At 45.7% G+C, this 18,553-nt stretch overlaps 1 protein-coding gene across 1 annotated transcript; it reads right to left on the reverse strand.

The window, feature by feature from the left end:
* Positions 1-3,003: 3,003 nt before the first annotated feature.
* On the reverse strand, positions 3,004-6,022 carry LOC125543773. The gene is made up of 6 exons (XM_048707243.1): positions 5,459-6,022; positions 5,220-5,306; positions 4,864-5,082; positions 4,111-4,275; positions 3,941-3,994; positions 3,004-3,838 (listed from the first exon to the last, which is right to left on the reverse strand). Exons 1-6 carry the CDS (start codon positions 5,672-5,674, stop codon positions 3,314-3,316), a joined length of 1,266 nt encoding a protein of 421 aa, XP_048563200.1. The 5' UTR covers positions 5,675-6,022; the 3' UTR covers positions 3,004-3,313.
* Positions 6,023-18,553: the final 12,531 nt, after the last annotated feature.

Genomic DNA, 18,553 nt, shown 5'->3' on the forward strand with positions numbered 1-18,553 from the left:
CCCGGTTTTGTGTTTTTTGCGGAGAGCTTCTCAGAGGTCCAAATAAGTTGAAATTTGGAGCGGACCTCACGCATCAAATTATCTACTACACACAAAAAATGGAATTTTTTTTTAATTTTTCTAGTATTTGTTTTGACTTTTTTCGTCAATGCAGGTGCAGCTGAGCTTGGGAGCAGAAACGTCGCATCCGAAGTGTTGGCCTTTTACAACTTTATTGGTGCCGATACATTGTTTTTTCCTTCTTTTGTCAGACCGTTCGTGATTGGCTGTGTGCATTTTGGTCGTGTAGAGGCCGGGTATTACTTATTATACTTTGTATCCGTTTGATGCTATATTTTAAGTTAATAAAAGCGTCCTTTATTAGAAATATCCATTATGTACGCAGCACCGTCGAGACCACCATTGACATACGCATGAAGCGCTCCCCATGCGAAAGAAGCACATTGTGGATGGACAAGTTCGCAATACAATGATCGATGTATTGATGGGGTGTTGGTGCACGTATATATAATTACAGGGTAGGCCTCCACCTCAACTATACAGGACTAGGAGGTGGGCCATAACATGAATATACATGGAACACAAAATATATACTGAACACCCCCTCACGGTCAAAGCATCGCCAGAGACACAGAGACTGGACCGAAACTCCTTGAAGACGGGAGTAGGCAATCCCTTATTCATCACATCAGCAAACTATTGCGACGTCAGAACGTGGAGAACCCGAACATGGCCAAGGACAACCTGCTCGCGCACGAAGTGAATATCGAGCTCAATATGCTTCGTACGTCGATGGTGCATCGGGTTGGCGGAGAGGTAGACCGCGCTGACGCTATCGCAATAGACAAGAGTGGCCTTGTGAACATCACAAAGCAACTCCAGGAGTAGCTGACGAATGCAAGAGCACTCGGCCACGGCGTTAGCCACAACCTGATACTTTGCCTCGGCGCTGGAGTGGGAGACCATGGGGTGCCGCTTCGATGACCAGGAGATCAACGAGGGCCCAAGGTAGACACAATAGTTAGATGTGGAGCGTCGAGTGTCGGGGCAGCCGCCCCAGTCGACATCCGAGTAGGCAACAAGGTCGGTGGAGGTGGAGGCCATCAGGGTGAGTCCCAAGGACATGGTGTCGCGTATATAACGGAGGATACGCTTCACCAAAGTCCAGTGAGAGTCTCTCGGAGCATGCATGTGGAGGCACACCTGCTGGACAGCGTACTGCAAGTCGGGTCGAGTAAGCGCGAGGTACTGTAAAGCACCAACAATGGAGCGATAGAATGTTGCATCGGATGTGAGAGACCCCTATAGAGCAGAGATCTTCGCCTTCATGTCTACGGGGGTGGGTGCCGGCTTGCAGTTAAGCATACTGGCATGCTCCAGAAGCTCGTGGGCATACTTCTGCTGATGCAGAAAGAAGCCGTCAGCTCGACGGACCACCTTGATGCCGAGGAACAAGTCCTTGAGGGCGAACTCATCACAAAGACGAGCTGTCAGCCGCTGAAGGAGATTGGGGGCGGACACCGTGAGGATGATGTCGTCGACGTAGAGCAGCAGATATGCAATTGTAGGTCCCTGATGATACACGAAGAGTGAGGCATCGGAGCGAGTGGATAGAAATCCCAGAGACTGCAGGAAGGCTGTGATACGCTGGTACCAAGCCCGAGGCGCCTGCTTCAACCCGTACAAAGAACGGGAAAGTAAGCACACGAAGTCTGGATGCTCGGCATCAGCGAAACCGGTGGGCTGCTCACAGAACACCTGCTCAGCGAGATGGTCGTGCAAGAAGGCGTTGGAGACATCCAACTGGTGCACAGGCCAGGCGCGCGAGACCGCCAACTGGAGCATGGTGCGGATCATGCCCGGTTTAACAACCAGGGCGAAGGTGTCGGTGAGGTGCACGCCTACGCGCTGCCGAAATCCACGAACCACCCACCGAGCCTTGTAGCGCTCGGGAGAACCGTCCGGCGGGTCTTCTGGCGAAAAAACCCACTTGCCAGTGATGATGTTGGCACGAGGGGGCGCGGAACAAGCTACCATGTGTAGTTGCGCTATAGGGCATCGAACTCCTCCTGCATCGCAGCGAGCCAATGAGGATCCGAAAGGGCAGCGCGAGCGGAGGCAGGAATGGTTGATGGCGTCGATGTCGAGGCGGCGCACACATACTCATCGGAGGAGTAGCACGTGCTTGGCCGAAGCACACCCTCCCGGGTGCGGGTCGTGACGCCTAGAGGCAGGGGCCGCGGCGACGACGGGGGCGGCGGCGGCGGCCACAATCGAGCCGGCGACTAAGGTGGCGACAGGCGAGGAGGAAGTCGAGCCCATCGCCGGGGTGGCGGGTGGGGTGCCCGCCAGCTCAACCTCGTAGGAGGGAGACGGGGACCGGGAACCCAGTCAAGGTGCTTGTGCACATATATATATAATTACAGGATAGGTCTGAACCTGAACTATACAGGACTAGAAGATGGGCTACAACACGAATATAAATGCAACACAAAATATATACTCAACACACGCGTCATATTGTAATTGGCTCTCACATCTTGGCAGGGCTCTGAAGTTGGCAAATCGGGTTTATGACATTCTCTACAGTGTGCCTTCTCGTTTGCCTATTGCAGTACTATTTTTTAGTAAAACGGAAGGAGCTATCAAATTCGAACGGGGCGTGTGGTCCAGGTGATAGGCTGGAAAAAATGGGTGTGAATCAGTAGATGCTTGTGCTTTAGTGCAGGGAAACATGGATGGAAGCTTCAACGCCAAGGAAGGGACAAATCCCTGGCCCTGGGTGACAAAATAAACGATACTACCTACTACTCCAGAGAAATACCCTAGTGCTCCATTCCGTGGATGGTCTGGCGCAATCAATGGATTGTTTCCCCACGAAGGTAGGCGCGGTATGTGCGTCTTTGCTTCAAATGTTGCTTGGCGTTGAAGCGTGATTCATGTACTACTACTACAGTACTGTCCATTAAGTGAAGAACCGTTTGAGAGAGACACAACGAGCGATTTGCTTGGCAATAAACAATTGATGCATGCATGCATGTAGTATGTGCTGGAGTAGTACTACTGAGTTGGCTACACTAGTAGTACATTGTTTTTGAAACGATGCTACACTACACTGTTGAGGTCAGGAGACCCATGTTTTACAACAAGTAGTGAACCCACCCTCCCTTTGGTTGGAAAATAAACTGTAGAAGACGCGCAAGCTAGCCAAGCTAGGTGCACAACTGTAGAAGATGAACAACTTTCAGGAAGAAAGAAATAAAGAAAGAAAAATGAATTTGTTGTGGCTACGACTATCCAAGCAAGCAGCTAGCTAGGTGCACCTGACGTTCCTCCCTGGCCCTCCGTAGTAGAAGTAGTTCCCCCATACGGCGTTGACGCCGCCCTGGATGTCGTAGCAGTTGGGGTGGTCGGCGGTGACGTGGAAGGTGGTGAGCGGGATGAGGCTGTTGTCCCAGTCCACCACCTCCAGGTTGCGGAAGTAGGAGGAGCGGCCGAAGCCTTCCCCGGGGAAGTGCCCGCTCCCCATCTGCGTGGCCGTGTGCGACCCCTCGGTGCGCGTGTCCACCACCTCGCCGCCGAACTGCACCATGCTCGCGTGCGACGCCAGGTGGCTGAACAGGAAGCTAGGCCAGTAACCCACCAGCTCCCCCGACCCGAACTCCAGCCACCAGTTGCCGTGGTTGGGGTCTTTCCAGATCAGGAGGCTGATGTCGAACTGGCCGCCTTTGTAGCCGGAGGTGGGCGAGATGGCCGCCCCCATGGCGATCCGGCTGTTGGTCTGCACGAACCCTGAGCACAGCAGGTTGTAGCACCCCGTCGTCTGGTACGCGTCCGTCTGCATGCCATGCCATGCAAATTCAAACCCTTTTCTTTTCTTTTCTTTTCTTTTACCAGACAGACGATCGATCCATCCATGGATCGAGGAGAAAGGGCTTACCGTCCAGTAAGTGAAAAACCTGGGCGAGTTGTCCCCATACAGCTGCGGGCTCACCTGTCACACAAAACAGCAAGCAGCTGTTAATTATATGTTGTTGTTGTTGTCCCTGCCATCCGCAACCGAGAGCAGAGACCAGAGAGGAATGGATGATGCTCAAATCGCAAATGTACCTGCCATCCGGCCTCGATGGTGTTGAGATCGTTGCTGAAGGTGCCGCCGATAACCCAGATCTGCGACAGGCTGAACTCCGTCGGCGTGCTCACCTTGGGCGCCCACACGTTGATGCTCGCACGCGCGCCGTAGTACTCGTCGCCGGCAACGTACCCCACCGCGTGCTGCATACACACACATACACACCATTTCAACAACCAACCATCCATCCGCTGATGAGTTACTAGTGTTACTGTCTTATTAATGTTACCCCTGCTGCTCCACTGCAGTTAATTACTACTCCCTCCGTCCTAGGACGTTTTTTGACACTACGTTAATGTCAAAAAGAAAAGAAAAGAAACATACTCAGATCAATTAATCTGCACCTAGCGAGAGCCAAAATGCAGACGAAGAAGCGACACCCGGGTCAATGCTCTCTGCGGATGTTAGCTGGAAGGAGTAAAAGCAACGGCAAACCAATCAAATCCATGAGGTTAAAAGCTGTGCGCTGAATCTATGTCCTCGCAGTGGATGGCATCATGCCACCGCTCTGCTCGATATCACGTTTTACCCAACTTTTTCGGATGCTCTGCTTTTTGAGCATCATTTAGCGGAGGTGCAATTTCATTCAGCAACCAAGACAAGATTTACAGGCTACAGTAACTTGAATTCAGGTCGTGCTTACAATGTACTCCCTCCGTGAAGAAATATAAGAGCGTTTACTAAGTACTATAGTAGTATGGCATGACAAGACACAAGAGTAGACTACGGACCTCGTGGCCGCCGGCGACCGTGTCACGCCGTACTCTGGCCGTGGGCACCCTTCCGAACCTCCTCACGGAGCTGGCGCGGAGGACGTCGGCCTCCGTAATCCTCCTCACCGGGACGGACCCCTCCGGGCACGACGCGCCGGACACCGCCCAAAGCTGCACTCCGGCGTCCGCCGAGTGATTGGGGCGGCGGTGGTGTCCACTCGGTTGCACCGGCGGGCCCTGCGACAAAACGACCAATCGAACAAGAGCCCAAGACTTGGTTAACTAATCAATCTACATGCTGGCTTTCCCTTGGCTTTGAAATGGAAATAAATAAATAAAATTAACAATAGCTGCTAACGAGATGGATGCATTACCAGTGGTCTCTGGCCGCGCAGCCTGGGGTGGTCGAACGCCGGCTGCAGGTGCGCCGGCACGCAGTCGATGAGGTCGCCGTCGGGGCTCTGCCATGAACCAACGAGCACCACGGTTAATTTCTCTCGGCCACCCACCCACCGCAAAAAAAAAAAAAAAAAAAAAAAATCTCTCTCGGCCACGACCGAGACCGAATTGCAGCAACACTGTCACTGGCAGTAGGGCGATCGAGGAGACATGCCTGAATGGTCCGGAGAGACGGCTTGTTGAGCCTTGTGAGGAGCGTCTGGACCCGCCTGTACCTCCGGAGCTCCTCCCCCGGCCCGAACGTCACGTTAGCCGCCGCCGCACACTTGCCAAGAAGCGCGACATGAAGCAGCAGCAGTAGCAGGACAAGGGCAGCAGCAGTGGGATGTGATGGAGATGGAGATGGAGATGGAGAGTAGGGTGCAGCCATCAGTGTGGGATTCTGTGCCTGTGAAGCTTCTTGCACGGCGGCGTCTTGTCGCTGCTGCTGATGCTCCTGTGCGAGGAATACATTGGCTGGCTGCTCGGTGCCTGCCGCTTGTTGCTGGGGAGTTGGGACTAGTACTCGCCACAAAACCTGTCCACTCCAGCCAGTACTGGCAGTGGCAGCTCAGCTCAGAGCTAGCGAGCGCGGCCTCGTTCGCACGCAATCAATCCCTTTTCCCAAAGAAGAAGAAGAAGAAGGAGAAGGAGAAAGAGGAGGGGGAGGAGCACTCGTCCTCCCGCTAAGCAAAGATCTCTCCCTCCGAGGCCCCCGCGAGACGGAGCTATATATCCATCACCATTCTTATTCATAGGTGCTTATGGTTAGGATGGAGGGTGTTGGGATTAGCTAGGGGGGGCGGGCCGACAAAGCATGGGGCTTTGCATGAGGCAATTGAGTTGAGAGGGGGAATAATAATAATAATAATACTCCTCTCCTAGTGTAGGGGTGGGGCCGGGCCGGGGTGCGCTTTGGTAAAGAGAAGGGGAGGCGCCCTGCCCCAAGTGGACTGGAGTGCCCATCCAATGCAATGGAGTGCTGCTGCTGCCTTTGGGCTCTCTGCAATGAGTAGCAGCAGCAGGTCTCGAACCAGGTGTGTAAATTTGCAAGGAAAGCAATGCCATGGCATGGCATGCACTCAGCGTATGCACCGCAAAGAAAACAACTCATGTCATGTGTTTCGCTTTTAGGTAAAGCAAGCACTACGTTTAGAGCATACCGGATGAGTACGTATGCTAAGGGGCTACAACTACTCTCTCCGTTCGGAAAAACTTGTCCCTTAAATGGATGTATTTTGCATCAAATTAGTGTTAGATATATTCATTTGAGAAACAAGCTTGGGACAAGCTTTTCCGGACAGAGGGAATACAACGCAGATTGCCAAATGACTGGCCCATTTCAAAGGGATCGAGCACAAAAACAAACGATATTAATCCAAAATGAACTAAATTTGTTGGCTTAATTTTGATATATTGCATTCAACACACGAAATTTAACAAACTACCAACTAACCAAATAAAATCTAAACTAAACCAGGGGAGGTGACCTCGTAGGCATTGCCTCTGAGGTCACTCACACATTCATCGTCATCATCGCCGCCGTCGTTGTCGTCGTCCTTTCAGTGACAGAAGGCCCGTTACACGTCACAGCATCCCTGACTGGACTCCGCGTAACCCTGTCCATCGTTGCCTTGAAGCCGTGCCAAACGCTCGGAATCTGAGGACCTGGTCGGTGAGCCTACGATGGTGACGGCGGGTGGTGGTCTTCCAGTGGTCCTGCACCAATCCAGGGCCCATGCCTCCACGGAGTGGGGTCCGCGGCACCCATGGTGGTCGTCCATCATCGTTAACGACGCCCGAGACGTCACATTGCGCCGCTCTCAGAGCTCAGCCTCGAAGAGTGTCGACAGGTGATCGTCGATATCAAAGCTAAATCCACCTCCTAAATTGCTCAGCCAGGGGATAAAGCACTCCACTCACTTCACGCAAACACGGTAATGCAATTTACCTAGGTTCAGGCCACCGATGAGGCGTAACATCCTACTCATGTTCTTCTGTTCTTGGTGCCTATTGATTTGGAAACGCCTTACAAGTGGCCTCTCCCTCTCCTTATATAGCATCTCCGAAAGACCTCCTACAGCCACCGTCGGCTGACTCCTGCGAGCCCCTCGGGATTGGTTGCAATTGGTGGCAGCCTCTGAAACATCACATCACCTTGCCCTGGGCACGCCATGGCCGCCAACGTTAGCTGACTCCAACAGGTCTTACCAATCTTGGTCATATTTTAAGCCGAACCAAACCATCTCTCTTGTGCCCCATCACGCCCACGGTAGTCCTAACTAGATGGAGCAAGCTTGAGCAGCTATAGTGATGTAGGGTGGAATCCCAATTTGATGATCTTTGCACACTTGGAGGGGAAAAGGGGGAGAACAACAAGAACAACAAGAGTAATCACTCAAACAAACCCAAATCACACATCCACTAGAATAGCATGCGTGAGATCCACAAGCATAACATGAACAATCAAAGGAAAATAGCACAAAGGTAAGGTTCTTCTCAAGTCCAAAGGAGATGAGGTCTTGATGATAGTCTCCTCCAAGAGGAGGTATTGATATCCACTCGGGGATCTTCTCCTAAGAGGTCTTGATCTCCAAGAGGAGGGGTAGATGAGCAAAGCTCTGTCTAGATAATCTCATATACTTTGCTAACCCTAGCTAGGAGGAGGGGGTTTATATATAGTGTGGCAAGAGATAAGAGAGGAGGAGAGGGAATACAAGGGCCTCTGGCCCGGTTATGTAGCCGTCGGGCTAGATGTCTGGGCTGGGGGCTAGATGTCCGACAGCTCAAGAAGCGCCGGATGTCTAGCCTGGTGCTACTCGCAGTACTGATGACCTTGGTCCGGATTTTTGGGGCTGTTGGGCCGAATGCCCGGCTCCTGGAGCTCTACCAGCACTGTTCTTCTACTGCTGCTACTATCTTCAGGCCGAATGTCCAGCCGTTGTAGCATTCCAGCGGTTCCTTTCGTCGAGCTTCTTTGTCCTTGTCTGTGGTGGCTTGGTCGTCATTCCGACATCTCCAAGGGGGTCTTCTTCGTACCTAAGCACACATAGCATCTCCGTTTGAGGTAGTAGCCATGTCTCACGTGGTTCATATGGAAGTTCATTAAGGAGAGATGTCACCTCAGTCCTGATAGTTCTTGCATGTGCTTGTGTCATCGATCCATTTGGCACTTGGGGAGGCGAAGGTAGGTCCATGTGGATGACCATGGGATGCTCCGCATCATATCCCCCCCCGGGAAATATCCGTCCTCGGATCAAAAACTTCATCACTGTGCAAGGGAGATAGATCCTTTACATTGATGATTCATTCATGTTGTACTTGTCGTGCGGGAGGTCGATCTTGTACACATTGTTGTTATAGCATTCGAGCACCTTTAATGGTCCACTAGTGCAAGGTCGTAGCTTGGACTTGCGCTCGTTGGGGAAGCGTTCTTTGCGGAGGTGTAATCACACAAAATCTCCGAGGTTGAACACCACTGGGTGTTTTTTGATGTTGTCCTTGGTAGCGAGGTGGTCTTCTTGGTTCTCGATCGTGCAACGTGTATCTTCATGCACCTTCTGGAGGTAACTTGCTCGTGCGCTCGCGTCCATGTTGGTTCTCTCTTGTAGTAGTAGAGGAAGGATGACCAATGGTGAAAATGGGTTGAAGCCGTAGACAACCTCGAAGGGGGACCTGTTGGTTTTCGAGTGTCGTGCTCGATTGTAGGCATACTCGGCAATGGGAAAGCAGTCTTTCCACTCCATGATGTCCTTCTTGATCAAGACACGGAGGAGAGTAGAGAGGGTACAGTTGGTGAGCTCCGTTTGGTCGTTTGTTTGCGGATGATGCGCTGAAGAGTAGGAGCTTGATTTCGAGTTTGGTGCTATTTGCGATCTATGTTGGGATTTTTCCTGAAGAGGAAGGGTGAAGCAATAGAGTAGCGGGAAAGCATTTCTCTCAATGAGAACCAAGGTTATCAACCAATAGGAGAACCATGCGAATGATGGGGAACGTTGCACAAAAATCAAAAAATCCTACAAATCACCCAAGATCTAATCTAGGAGATGCATAGCAACGAGAGGTGAGCGTGTCTATGTACCCTTGTAGACTAAAATAGTTAGCATTGTAATGCAGTTGGTGTAGTCGTACTCGTCGCGATCCGATCATAATCCAATCCGATCTAGTGCCGAATGGACGGCACTGATAACCCACAAATATAGGGGATCACAACAGTTTTCGAGGGTAGAGTATTCAACCCAAATTTATTGATTCAACATAAGGGGAGCGAAAGAATATTCTCAAGTATTAGCATCTGAGTTGTCAATTCAACCACACCTAAAAGACTTAATATCTGTAGAAAAGTATTTAGTAGCAAAGTAATATGGAAGTAACGGTAACAGTGGCAAAAGTAACAGTAGCAGTTTTGTAGCAATCGTAACAGTGGCAACGGAAAAGTAACTTAGCAAAGATCAATATGAAACGAGCTCGTAGGCAATTGATAACCCACAAGTATAGGGGATCGCAACAGTTTTCGAGGGTAAAGTATTCAACCCAAATTTGTTGATTCGACACAATGGGAGCCAAAGAATACTCTCAAGTATTAGCAGCTGAGTTGTCAATTCAACCACACCTGGAAACTTAATATCTGCAGCAAAGTATTTAGTAGCAAAGTAATATGATAGTAGTGGTAACGGTAACAAAAGGTAACAGTAGTGAAAGTAATGTTTCTGGTATTTTGTAGTGATAATAGCAATAGCAACGGGAAAGTAAATAAGCGAAGAACAATATATGGAAAGCTCATAGGCAATGGATCGGTGATGGAGAATTATGCCGGATGCGGTTCATCATGTAACAGTCATAACCTAGGGTGACACAGAACTAGCTCCCGTTCATTGATATAATGTAGGCATGTATTCCGAATATAGTCATACGTGCTTATGGAAAAGAACTTGCATGACATCTTTTGTCCTACCCTCCCGTGGCAGCGGGGTCCTTACAGAAACTAAGGGATATTAAGGCCTCCTTTTAATAGAGTACCGGAACAAAGCATTAACACATAGTGAATACATGAACTCCTCAAACTACGGTCATCACCGGTAAGTATCCCGATTATTGTCACTTCGGGGTTAATGGATCATAACACATAATAGGTGACTATAGACTTGCAAGATAGGATCAAGAACACTCATATATTGATGAAAACATAATAGGTTCAGATATGAAATCATGGCACTCGGGCCCTAGTGACAAGCATTAAGCATAGAAAAGTCATAGCAACATCAATCTCAGAACATAGTGGATACTAGGGATCAAACCCTAACAAAAATAACTCGATTACATGATAGATCCCATCCAACCCATCACCGTTCAGCAAGCCTACGATGGAATTACTCACACACGGCGGTGAGCATCATGAAATTGGTGATGGAGGATGGTTGATGATGATAATGGCGACGGATTCCCCTCTCCGAAGCCCCGAACGAACTCCAGATCAGCCCTCCCGAGAGGTTTTAGGGCTTGGCGGCAGCTCCATATCATAAAACGCGATGATTCTTCTCTCTGATTTTTTCTCCCCGAAACACAATATATAGAGTTCGAGTTGGAGTCGGAGAGGCACCAGGGGGCCCACGAGGTAGGGGGGCGCGCCCTAGGGGGGCAGGTGCGCCCCCTGGCCTTCATCTTTTGCAGGTATTTTTTATATTTTCCAAAAAGTTGCTCCGTGAAGTTTCAGGTCATTCCGAGAACGTTTGTTTCTGCACATAAATAACACCATGGTAATTCTGCTGAAAACAGCGTTAGTCCGGGTTAGTTCCATTCAAATCATGCAAGTTAGAGTCCAAAACAAGGGCAAAAGTGTTTGGAAAAGTAGATACATTGGAGACGTATCAGCAATGGATCAATTTTCGATAATTATGTCGGATGGCATTCATCATGCAACCGTTATAACATAGGGTGACACGGAACTAGCTCCAATTCATCAAGATAATGTAGGCATGTATTCCGAATGTAGTCATACATGCTTATGGAAAAGAACTTGCATTACATCTTTTGTCCTAGCCTCCCGTGGCAGCGGGGTCCTATTGGAATCTAAGGGATATTAAGGTGTCCTTTTAATAGAGTACCGAACAAAAGCATTAGCACTTAGTGAATACACCAATTCCTCACACTACAATCATCACCGGGAAGTGTCCCGACTATTGTTACTCTGGGGTTGCCGGATCATAACACGTAGTAGGTGACTATAACTTGCAAGATAGGATTAAGAACACAAATATATTCATGAAAACATAATAGGTTCAGATCTGCAATCATGGCACTCAGGCCCTAGTGACAAGCATCAGGCATAGCAACATCAATCTTAGAACATAGTGGATACTAGGGATCAAACCCTAACAAAACTAGCTTTATTACATGGTAAATCTCATCCAACCCATCATCGTCCAGCAAGCCTATGATGAGATTACTCATGCACGGCGGTGAGCATCATGAAATTTGTGATGGAGGATGGTTGATGATGACGATGGCGACGATTTCCCCTCTCCGGAGCCCAAAACGGATTCCAGATCTGCCCTCCCGAGGAAGAACAGGAGGTGGCTGTGGCTCCGTATCGTAAAACATGATGAATCCATCTCTCTGTTTTTTTCTTCTTGAACGTGAATATATGCAGTTGGAGTTGAGGTCGGCGGAGGTCCGTGAGACCCACAAGACAGGGGGCACGCCCTAGGGGGGTGCCCTCCACCCTTGTGGAATGGTGGTGGGTCCCCTCTAGTTGATTCTTTCGCCAATATTTTTTATTTATTCCAAAATAATCTTCGTGAAGTTTCAGGTCAATCTAAGAAATTTTATTTCTGCAGAAAAATAACACCATGGCAATTCTGCTGAAAACAGCGTCAGTCCGGGTTAGTTCCATTCAAATCATGCAAATTAGAGAACAAAACAAGGGCAAAAGAGTTTGGAGAAGTAGATATGATGGAGATGTATCAACATCCCCAAGCTTAACACATTGCTTGTCCTCAGGCAATTCAGTTGACAAACTGAATGTGATAAAGAAAAACTTTTACAAACTCTGTTGATCTTGTTGTTGCAAATATGTAAAGCCAGCATTCAAGTTTTCAGCGAAGATTATGAACTAACCATATTCACAATAATGTTTAGGTCTCATATTTACTCATATCAATGGCATAATCAACTAGCGAGCAATAATAATAAATCTCGGATGACAACACTTTTTCAAAACAATCATGATATGATATAACAACATGGTATCTCGCTAGCCCTTTCTAAGACTGCAGAACATAAATGCAAGACACCGCTGAAGATCAAGGACTGACTAGACATTGTAATAAATGGCAAAAGAGATCCAATCATAGTCATACTCAATATAAATTAATAGCAATGCATACAAATGACAATGGTGCTCTCTAACTGGTGCTTTTTATAAGAGGATGATGACTCAACAATAAAAGTAAATAGATAGGCCCTTCGCGGAGGGAAGCGGGGATTTGCAAAGGTGCTAGAGCTCGAGTTTTTGAAACAGAGATAAATAATATTTTGAGCGGTATGCTTTCATTGTCATCATAACAACCAAGAGATCCTGATATCTTCCATACTAGATACATCATAGGCAGTTCCCAAACAGAATGGTAAAGTTTATACTCCCCCACCACCAACAAGCACATTCCACGGCTGGTCCGAAATAACGGGTACCGTCCAACTAACAACAGTCCCGGGGGAGTTTTGTTTGCAATTACATTTTGATTTGATTTGAGTATGGGACTGGGCATCTCGGTTACCAGCCATTTTCTCGTGAATGATGGGCGGAGTCCACTCATCATGAGAATAACCCACCTAGCATGGAAGATATTGACAACCCTAGTAGCTAGATGAGTGATTCGAGCATACAAAACAGATTATCATTTGAAGGTTTAGAGTTTGGCACATGCAAATTTACTTGGAACGGCAGGTAAATACCACATATAGGTATGTATGGTGGACTCATATGGAACAACTTTGGGTTTATGGAAGTGGATGCACAAGCAGTATTCCCGCTTAGTACAATTGAAGGCTAGAAAAAGAATGGGAAGCGACCAACTAGAGAGCAACAACGGTCATAAACATGCATTAAGATTAACCAACATTGAGTGCAAGCATGAGTAGGATATAAATCACCATGAACATAAATATCGTGGAGGCTATGTTGATTTTGTTTCAACTACATGCGTGAACATGTGCCAAGTCAAGCCACTCGAATCATTCAAAGGAGGATACCATCCTATCATACTACATCACAACCATTTTAAAATCATGTTGGCATGCAAGGTAAACCATTATAAAATCCTAGCTAATTAAGAATGGCATGAGTAACTATAATCTCTAATTGTCATTGCAAACACGTTTCATTCATAATGGGCTGAATTAGGAACGATGAACTAATCATATTTATAAAAACAAGATAGGATGAGTTCATACTAGCTTTGCTCATCTCAATCATTTCATCATATATCATCATTATTGCCTTTCACTTGCACGACCGAACGGTGTGGATAATAATAATAGTGCACGTGCATTGGACTAAGCTGGAATATGCAAACAGTTATTCAAAGGAGAAGACAAGGTAATATGGGCTCTTTGTTAGATCAACAATAATGCATATGCGAGTCACTCGAAATTTTCATTATGTTCTTCTCCTCTCGACCCCCAAAGAAAAGAAAATAATTTCAAAGAAATAGACTAAAATGTTTTCGGAGTTTTTGATTTTCTTCAGAAAGTAAACAAGAACCAGAAAAAATATTTACACGGGAAAGCCCCCAACAAGTAAAAGAAGAATGAGAAATATTTTTGGGTTTTATTTAATACTATTACTAAGCATGGAAAGAAATAAGCTACAACTAATTTTTTTGTTTTGCTAAAGGTTTTTCAAACACACAAGAAGAAAGAGAGAAAATAAATAAACTAACATGGATAATACAATGAAAAAGTATGAACGTCGACAACTCGAATGAGTGTGTGAACATGAATGTAATGTCGGTGAGAAATACATACTCCCCCAAGCTTAGGCTTTTGGCCTAAGTTGGTCTGAGACCACTCATGTCCCGGATTGTATCCCAAATCATAGTTGGGGTTGTAATGTGCTGCAGCAGCTATTGCTTGGCGAGCTGCTTCTTGGAGGCAAGCGGCCTCCGCTGTTCTCTCATACTCATTCACCTCCTCTCTAGTTATAAAATATCTCCCATTTACCTGAAAGTTAAAGAAGGAGCCGGAAGGGTAACATGGACCACACGTCATCTGTCAAAGATTAGTCGGTACTGGAGGGACTGTTCGTTCGTCTCAAGAAACTGGTAGCGTACCATAGCATTATAATCTAGAAAAGCGGGTGGCAACTCAATGTCATTCCCTCTTATGGGTACACCAAGGTAATTAGCTAAATGAGTTGCATAAATCCCACCAAATAAATCTCCCTCTTTAGCATTAAGTTGTAACCTCCTCGCAACAATAGCCCCCAAGTTATATTGCTTATCCTCTAACACCGCACACTTGAGAACACTAAGATCTAGAACGCAAAGGTGGCAACGATCATGTTTGTCGTTAATGCACCTACCTATAAAGAGAGCAAAATAACGTATGGCAGGAAAGTGAATGCTCCCTATGGTAGCTTGTGTGATATTTCTAGTTTCTCCCACAGTGATGTTAGCAAGGAAATCATTGTATTCAGATTTGTGAGTCTCACTATGAATGCCCCACTATGGGGTTTTCCAAGCAGTATTAAAATCTTCAAGGTGCATGGTATATGATTCATCATCAAGATCAAATAAAACAATATTGGTATTGCGCTCAGATGAAAATTCAAACCTCCGAACAAAGGAACCGGTGAGGTAATAGTATTGTCGTCACTTATCTGATACGAAGCCCTCAAGATCAGTATTCTGTACATACGCATCAAATTCATCCTTGAAGCCTGCATGAATCATAAATTCATCCGACGACCATTCATAAGGCCGCACTTGAGCTTCCCTTGGTGGTTCAAGGACCAGCTCACGTATCGCGAGCCTCGATGCTTGCTTCCTTGAAGAACCACCTTGGTACATTTTACTAGACATTTTTCTTCCTCTGTGAATTTGTTGAAATTTTTAGTGACTCAAAATAAAAGTGAACCAAAATCAACAAAATTGATAACAACTACTCCTACAAGTGCCTAGAGTCTATGTCGTGCATCAAAACTACTTTGGACCATATAAATTTGGCATGCAAGCTCAAGAAAAAGTCACCATAGCAACAAAAATTTGCAATAAATAAAGCACCAGAACAAAAACTAATTGGACCATTGGAAGAGTCACATACCGAAGAACAATCCCCCGAAGCAGTTTTGTGAATGGAGCTTTGAGCAAGGAGATCGAAAATGGCAACAAAATGAGCAAGAACACTGGTTTGAGCTACATCATGATTTTTTTCTGGAGGAAGACGAAGTGGATGGGTGCTGGAATAAGTGGAGGGGACCCACATGGGACCCACAAGACAGGGGGCGTGCCCAGGGGGTAGGGAGCGCCCTCCACCCTTGTGGACCACTGGTGCATCCCCCTGGTGTATGTTCAGTGCAAAAATTATCAAATATTATATAAAAAATCATACTAAATTTTCAGGGCATTTGGAGAACTTTTATTTTTGGGACATTTTTTATTTCACGGATAATTCATAAAACAGATAGAAAATACTATTTTTCTTTATTTATTCTAAATAATAGAAAGTTTGGCACATTTTTTCGGGACATTTTTTATTCTAATCATCCTAAAGGCAAATCTTGGCACATTATTTTTATGATACAATGGATTTATACAAGGGGTAATTATTTTTGTTGAAAAGTTTTTGTAATCGAGATACACAAAGTTTCCATGGGCATGAACAAAGTTCAAGGATATCCCTCACTTCCACGGTGCTCTTCTTTCTCACTTTCACTTTTCTTTTTGTGAAGTTTTAAGTTCCCCTCTATATTTTTGAAACTTTATAAAATCACACAACAGAACAAAATGACTTCCTAAAACTTCCGGGTTGTCTCCCTGACAGCGCTTTCTTTAAATCCATTAAGCTAGGCATAAAGTGCTCAAGTAATGGATCCACCTGGATCCCAAGGTATATCGAAGCCAATTTTAATTAACAATGATTTGGCATTTAGTAGTGAGCACAAAGCAACATATATCATGCAATGACGAAGTATAACTCTCTTTCTATGCATCAGCATGTCATAAAAGAGCAATTCATCCACATCTAGTAAAGGCCATACATAGCATAAACAATTTTATCGTGTTGGAAACATAGAGAGGTGGAGATATAGTTCCTCTCTCATAATAATTGCAAGTAGGAGAAGCAAGAACATGCATATTATATTCATCAAAATCATCATGTGCAATGGTAAGAGGCAACCCATCAATGTAATTATTAATAGGTGCAAACTTCTTTGATATAGTGTATTTTGGAGAATTCAAAAAGATAATAGGACTATCATGTGTGGGTGCAATAGCAACAATTTCATGTTTAACATAAGGAACTATAGAAAATTCATCTCCATAAGCATAATTCATATTGGCATCAAGGCCACAAGCATAGTAAGCATCAAATTCATCAAAATTGATTTTTTTTAAATGAATCAAAGGGATCATAGCAATTATCATTGCATTCATCCTTCGGTAAGCATGCAGGGAAATTAAACAATGTATGAGTTGAAGAGTTACTCTCATTAGAAGGTGGGCACGAGTAGCTAATCCACTCTCACTAAAGGAGAACTTTGCCATCTTCCATGGTGGACGACAAAGGCAGGCATGGCGGACAGCAAAGATGAAATGGTCTTTGCCATTCGCCAACAGATGGCAAAGGAACTGGACGGCAGACGTGTCAGCTACATGCCGTTAGTGGCTTAACGGTGTGCTTTGCCGTCTGCTGGTAGATGACAAAGACCTTTGCATATTTGCCGTCCGCTGGCAGATGGCAAAGACCTTTGCATATTTGCCGTCTGTCAGTGGATGACATAGCTGTCCACGTGGCAGCACCTGGGGGGCTGGCCTATTTGATTTCTTTGCCGTCCACTGGCTGACAACAAAGATGCAATGGTCTTTGTCGTCTACCCGCAAACGACAAAGCAACCATATAGGCCAACACAGTGCCCCGAGGTTGCACAGGTAGCTGCCACGTGGCATATTTGCCATCTGCTGGCTGACGGCAAAGCTCTTTGCCATCTGCCAGCAAACGACAAAGAGCCCGTATAGCCCCTGTTTTTTTTCTTCTAATTTTCTTTAATTCATTCAATTTCACATATATGAAAATACTTTCGACAAGCATACCAACACATATACATACCAACTCATATCCCTGCCATATGTATATGATCATCAAACACATATACATAGCAAATCAAAAGTCCGTATGCAACATATATAGCTAGCCAACATATCCAACAACAAGCATACAATGGTTTCATCCATAGATACATATATAGGTAGGAAGTTTCACATTGTTCATCCTACAAAATCAAAACAAGAAGGAAGCATAAAGAGAAGAGTAGACTCCATCAACGCAAGCTTCCTCATCTAAAGCAAATCTACAAATTGGGAAAGAAGAAAGTTAGAAGAAGAAGACTAGTTAGAAGAAGAAGAAAAAGAAGAAGAAGAAGATATTTTCTTCTCTTTCTTTTTCTCCTGTCCTCTTCTTTATCATCATCTTCTTCTAACTAAGGTAGGTTAAAATGCCATTTTATTGCTAAGCTAGGTAAAATGCCAAGTGTAGGTCATTTTAGAGCTAAGCTAGGTAAATAGATCATTTTGGAGCTTAGTAAGGTTATTATGTCATTTTCGAGGAAAATAAGCTAAGTCTATATCATTTTGGAGGTAACAAAGATTATCATGCCATTTTTGACCTACGTATGCTAAGTATGTCATAAATGAACTGAAGAAGCTAAGTATAGCTCATTTTTATCTAACTTAGGTAATTATGCCATTTAGGAGGAAAATAAGCTAAGTATCCATTTGTAAAGCAAAACACATGTGATGAAGATTGCAACTAAGGTAACAATTGATCCAACGACATAATGATACCAAGCCTCAGTATCAATGGCATATTTTCTAATCTTCTTAAGCTTCAGGTGCATTGCATCCATCTTCAAGCGCATTGTATTCATCTTCATCTTGTGATCATCGACGACATCGGCAACATACAACTCCAATGTCATCTTCTCTTCTTCAATTATTTTAATTTTTTCTTTCAAATACTCATTTTATTTTTCAACTAAATTGAACTTCTCCAC

This window comes from Triticum urartu, chromosome 3 (genome assembly GCF_003073215.2).
Source record: "Triticum urartu cultivar G1812 chromosome 3, Tu2.1, whole genome shotgun sequence".
In the NCBI taxonomy this organism is placed as follows: Eukaryota; Viridiplantae; Streptophyta; class Magnoliopsida; order Poales; family Poaceae; genus Triticum; species Triticum urartu.

Bases quoted from the DNA above. Each gene is read 5' to 3' on its own strand.
- LOC125543773 (XM_048707243.1), bottom strand. From the start codon at position 5,674: ATGGCTGCACCCTACTCTCCATCTCCATCTCCATCTCCATCACATCCC. The intron at 5,307-5,458 runs GCATGTCTCCTC...GGTTCATGGCAG, and splicing joins CGTCTCTCCGGACCATTCAG to AGCCCCGACGGCGACCTCAT. The intron at 4,276-4,863 runs GTCCGTAGTCTA...GTGTGTATGCAG, and splicing joins CGGTCGCCGGCGGCCACGAG to CACGCGGTGGGGTACGTTGC.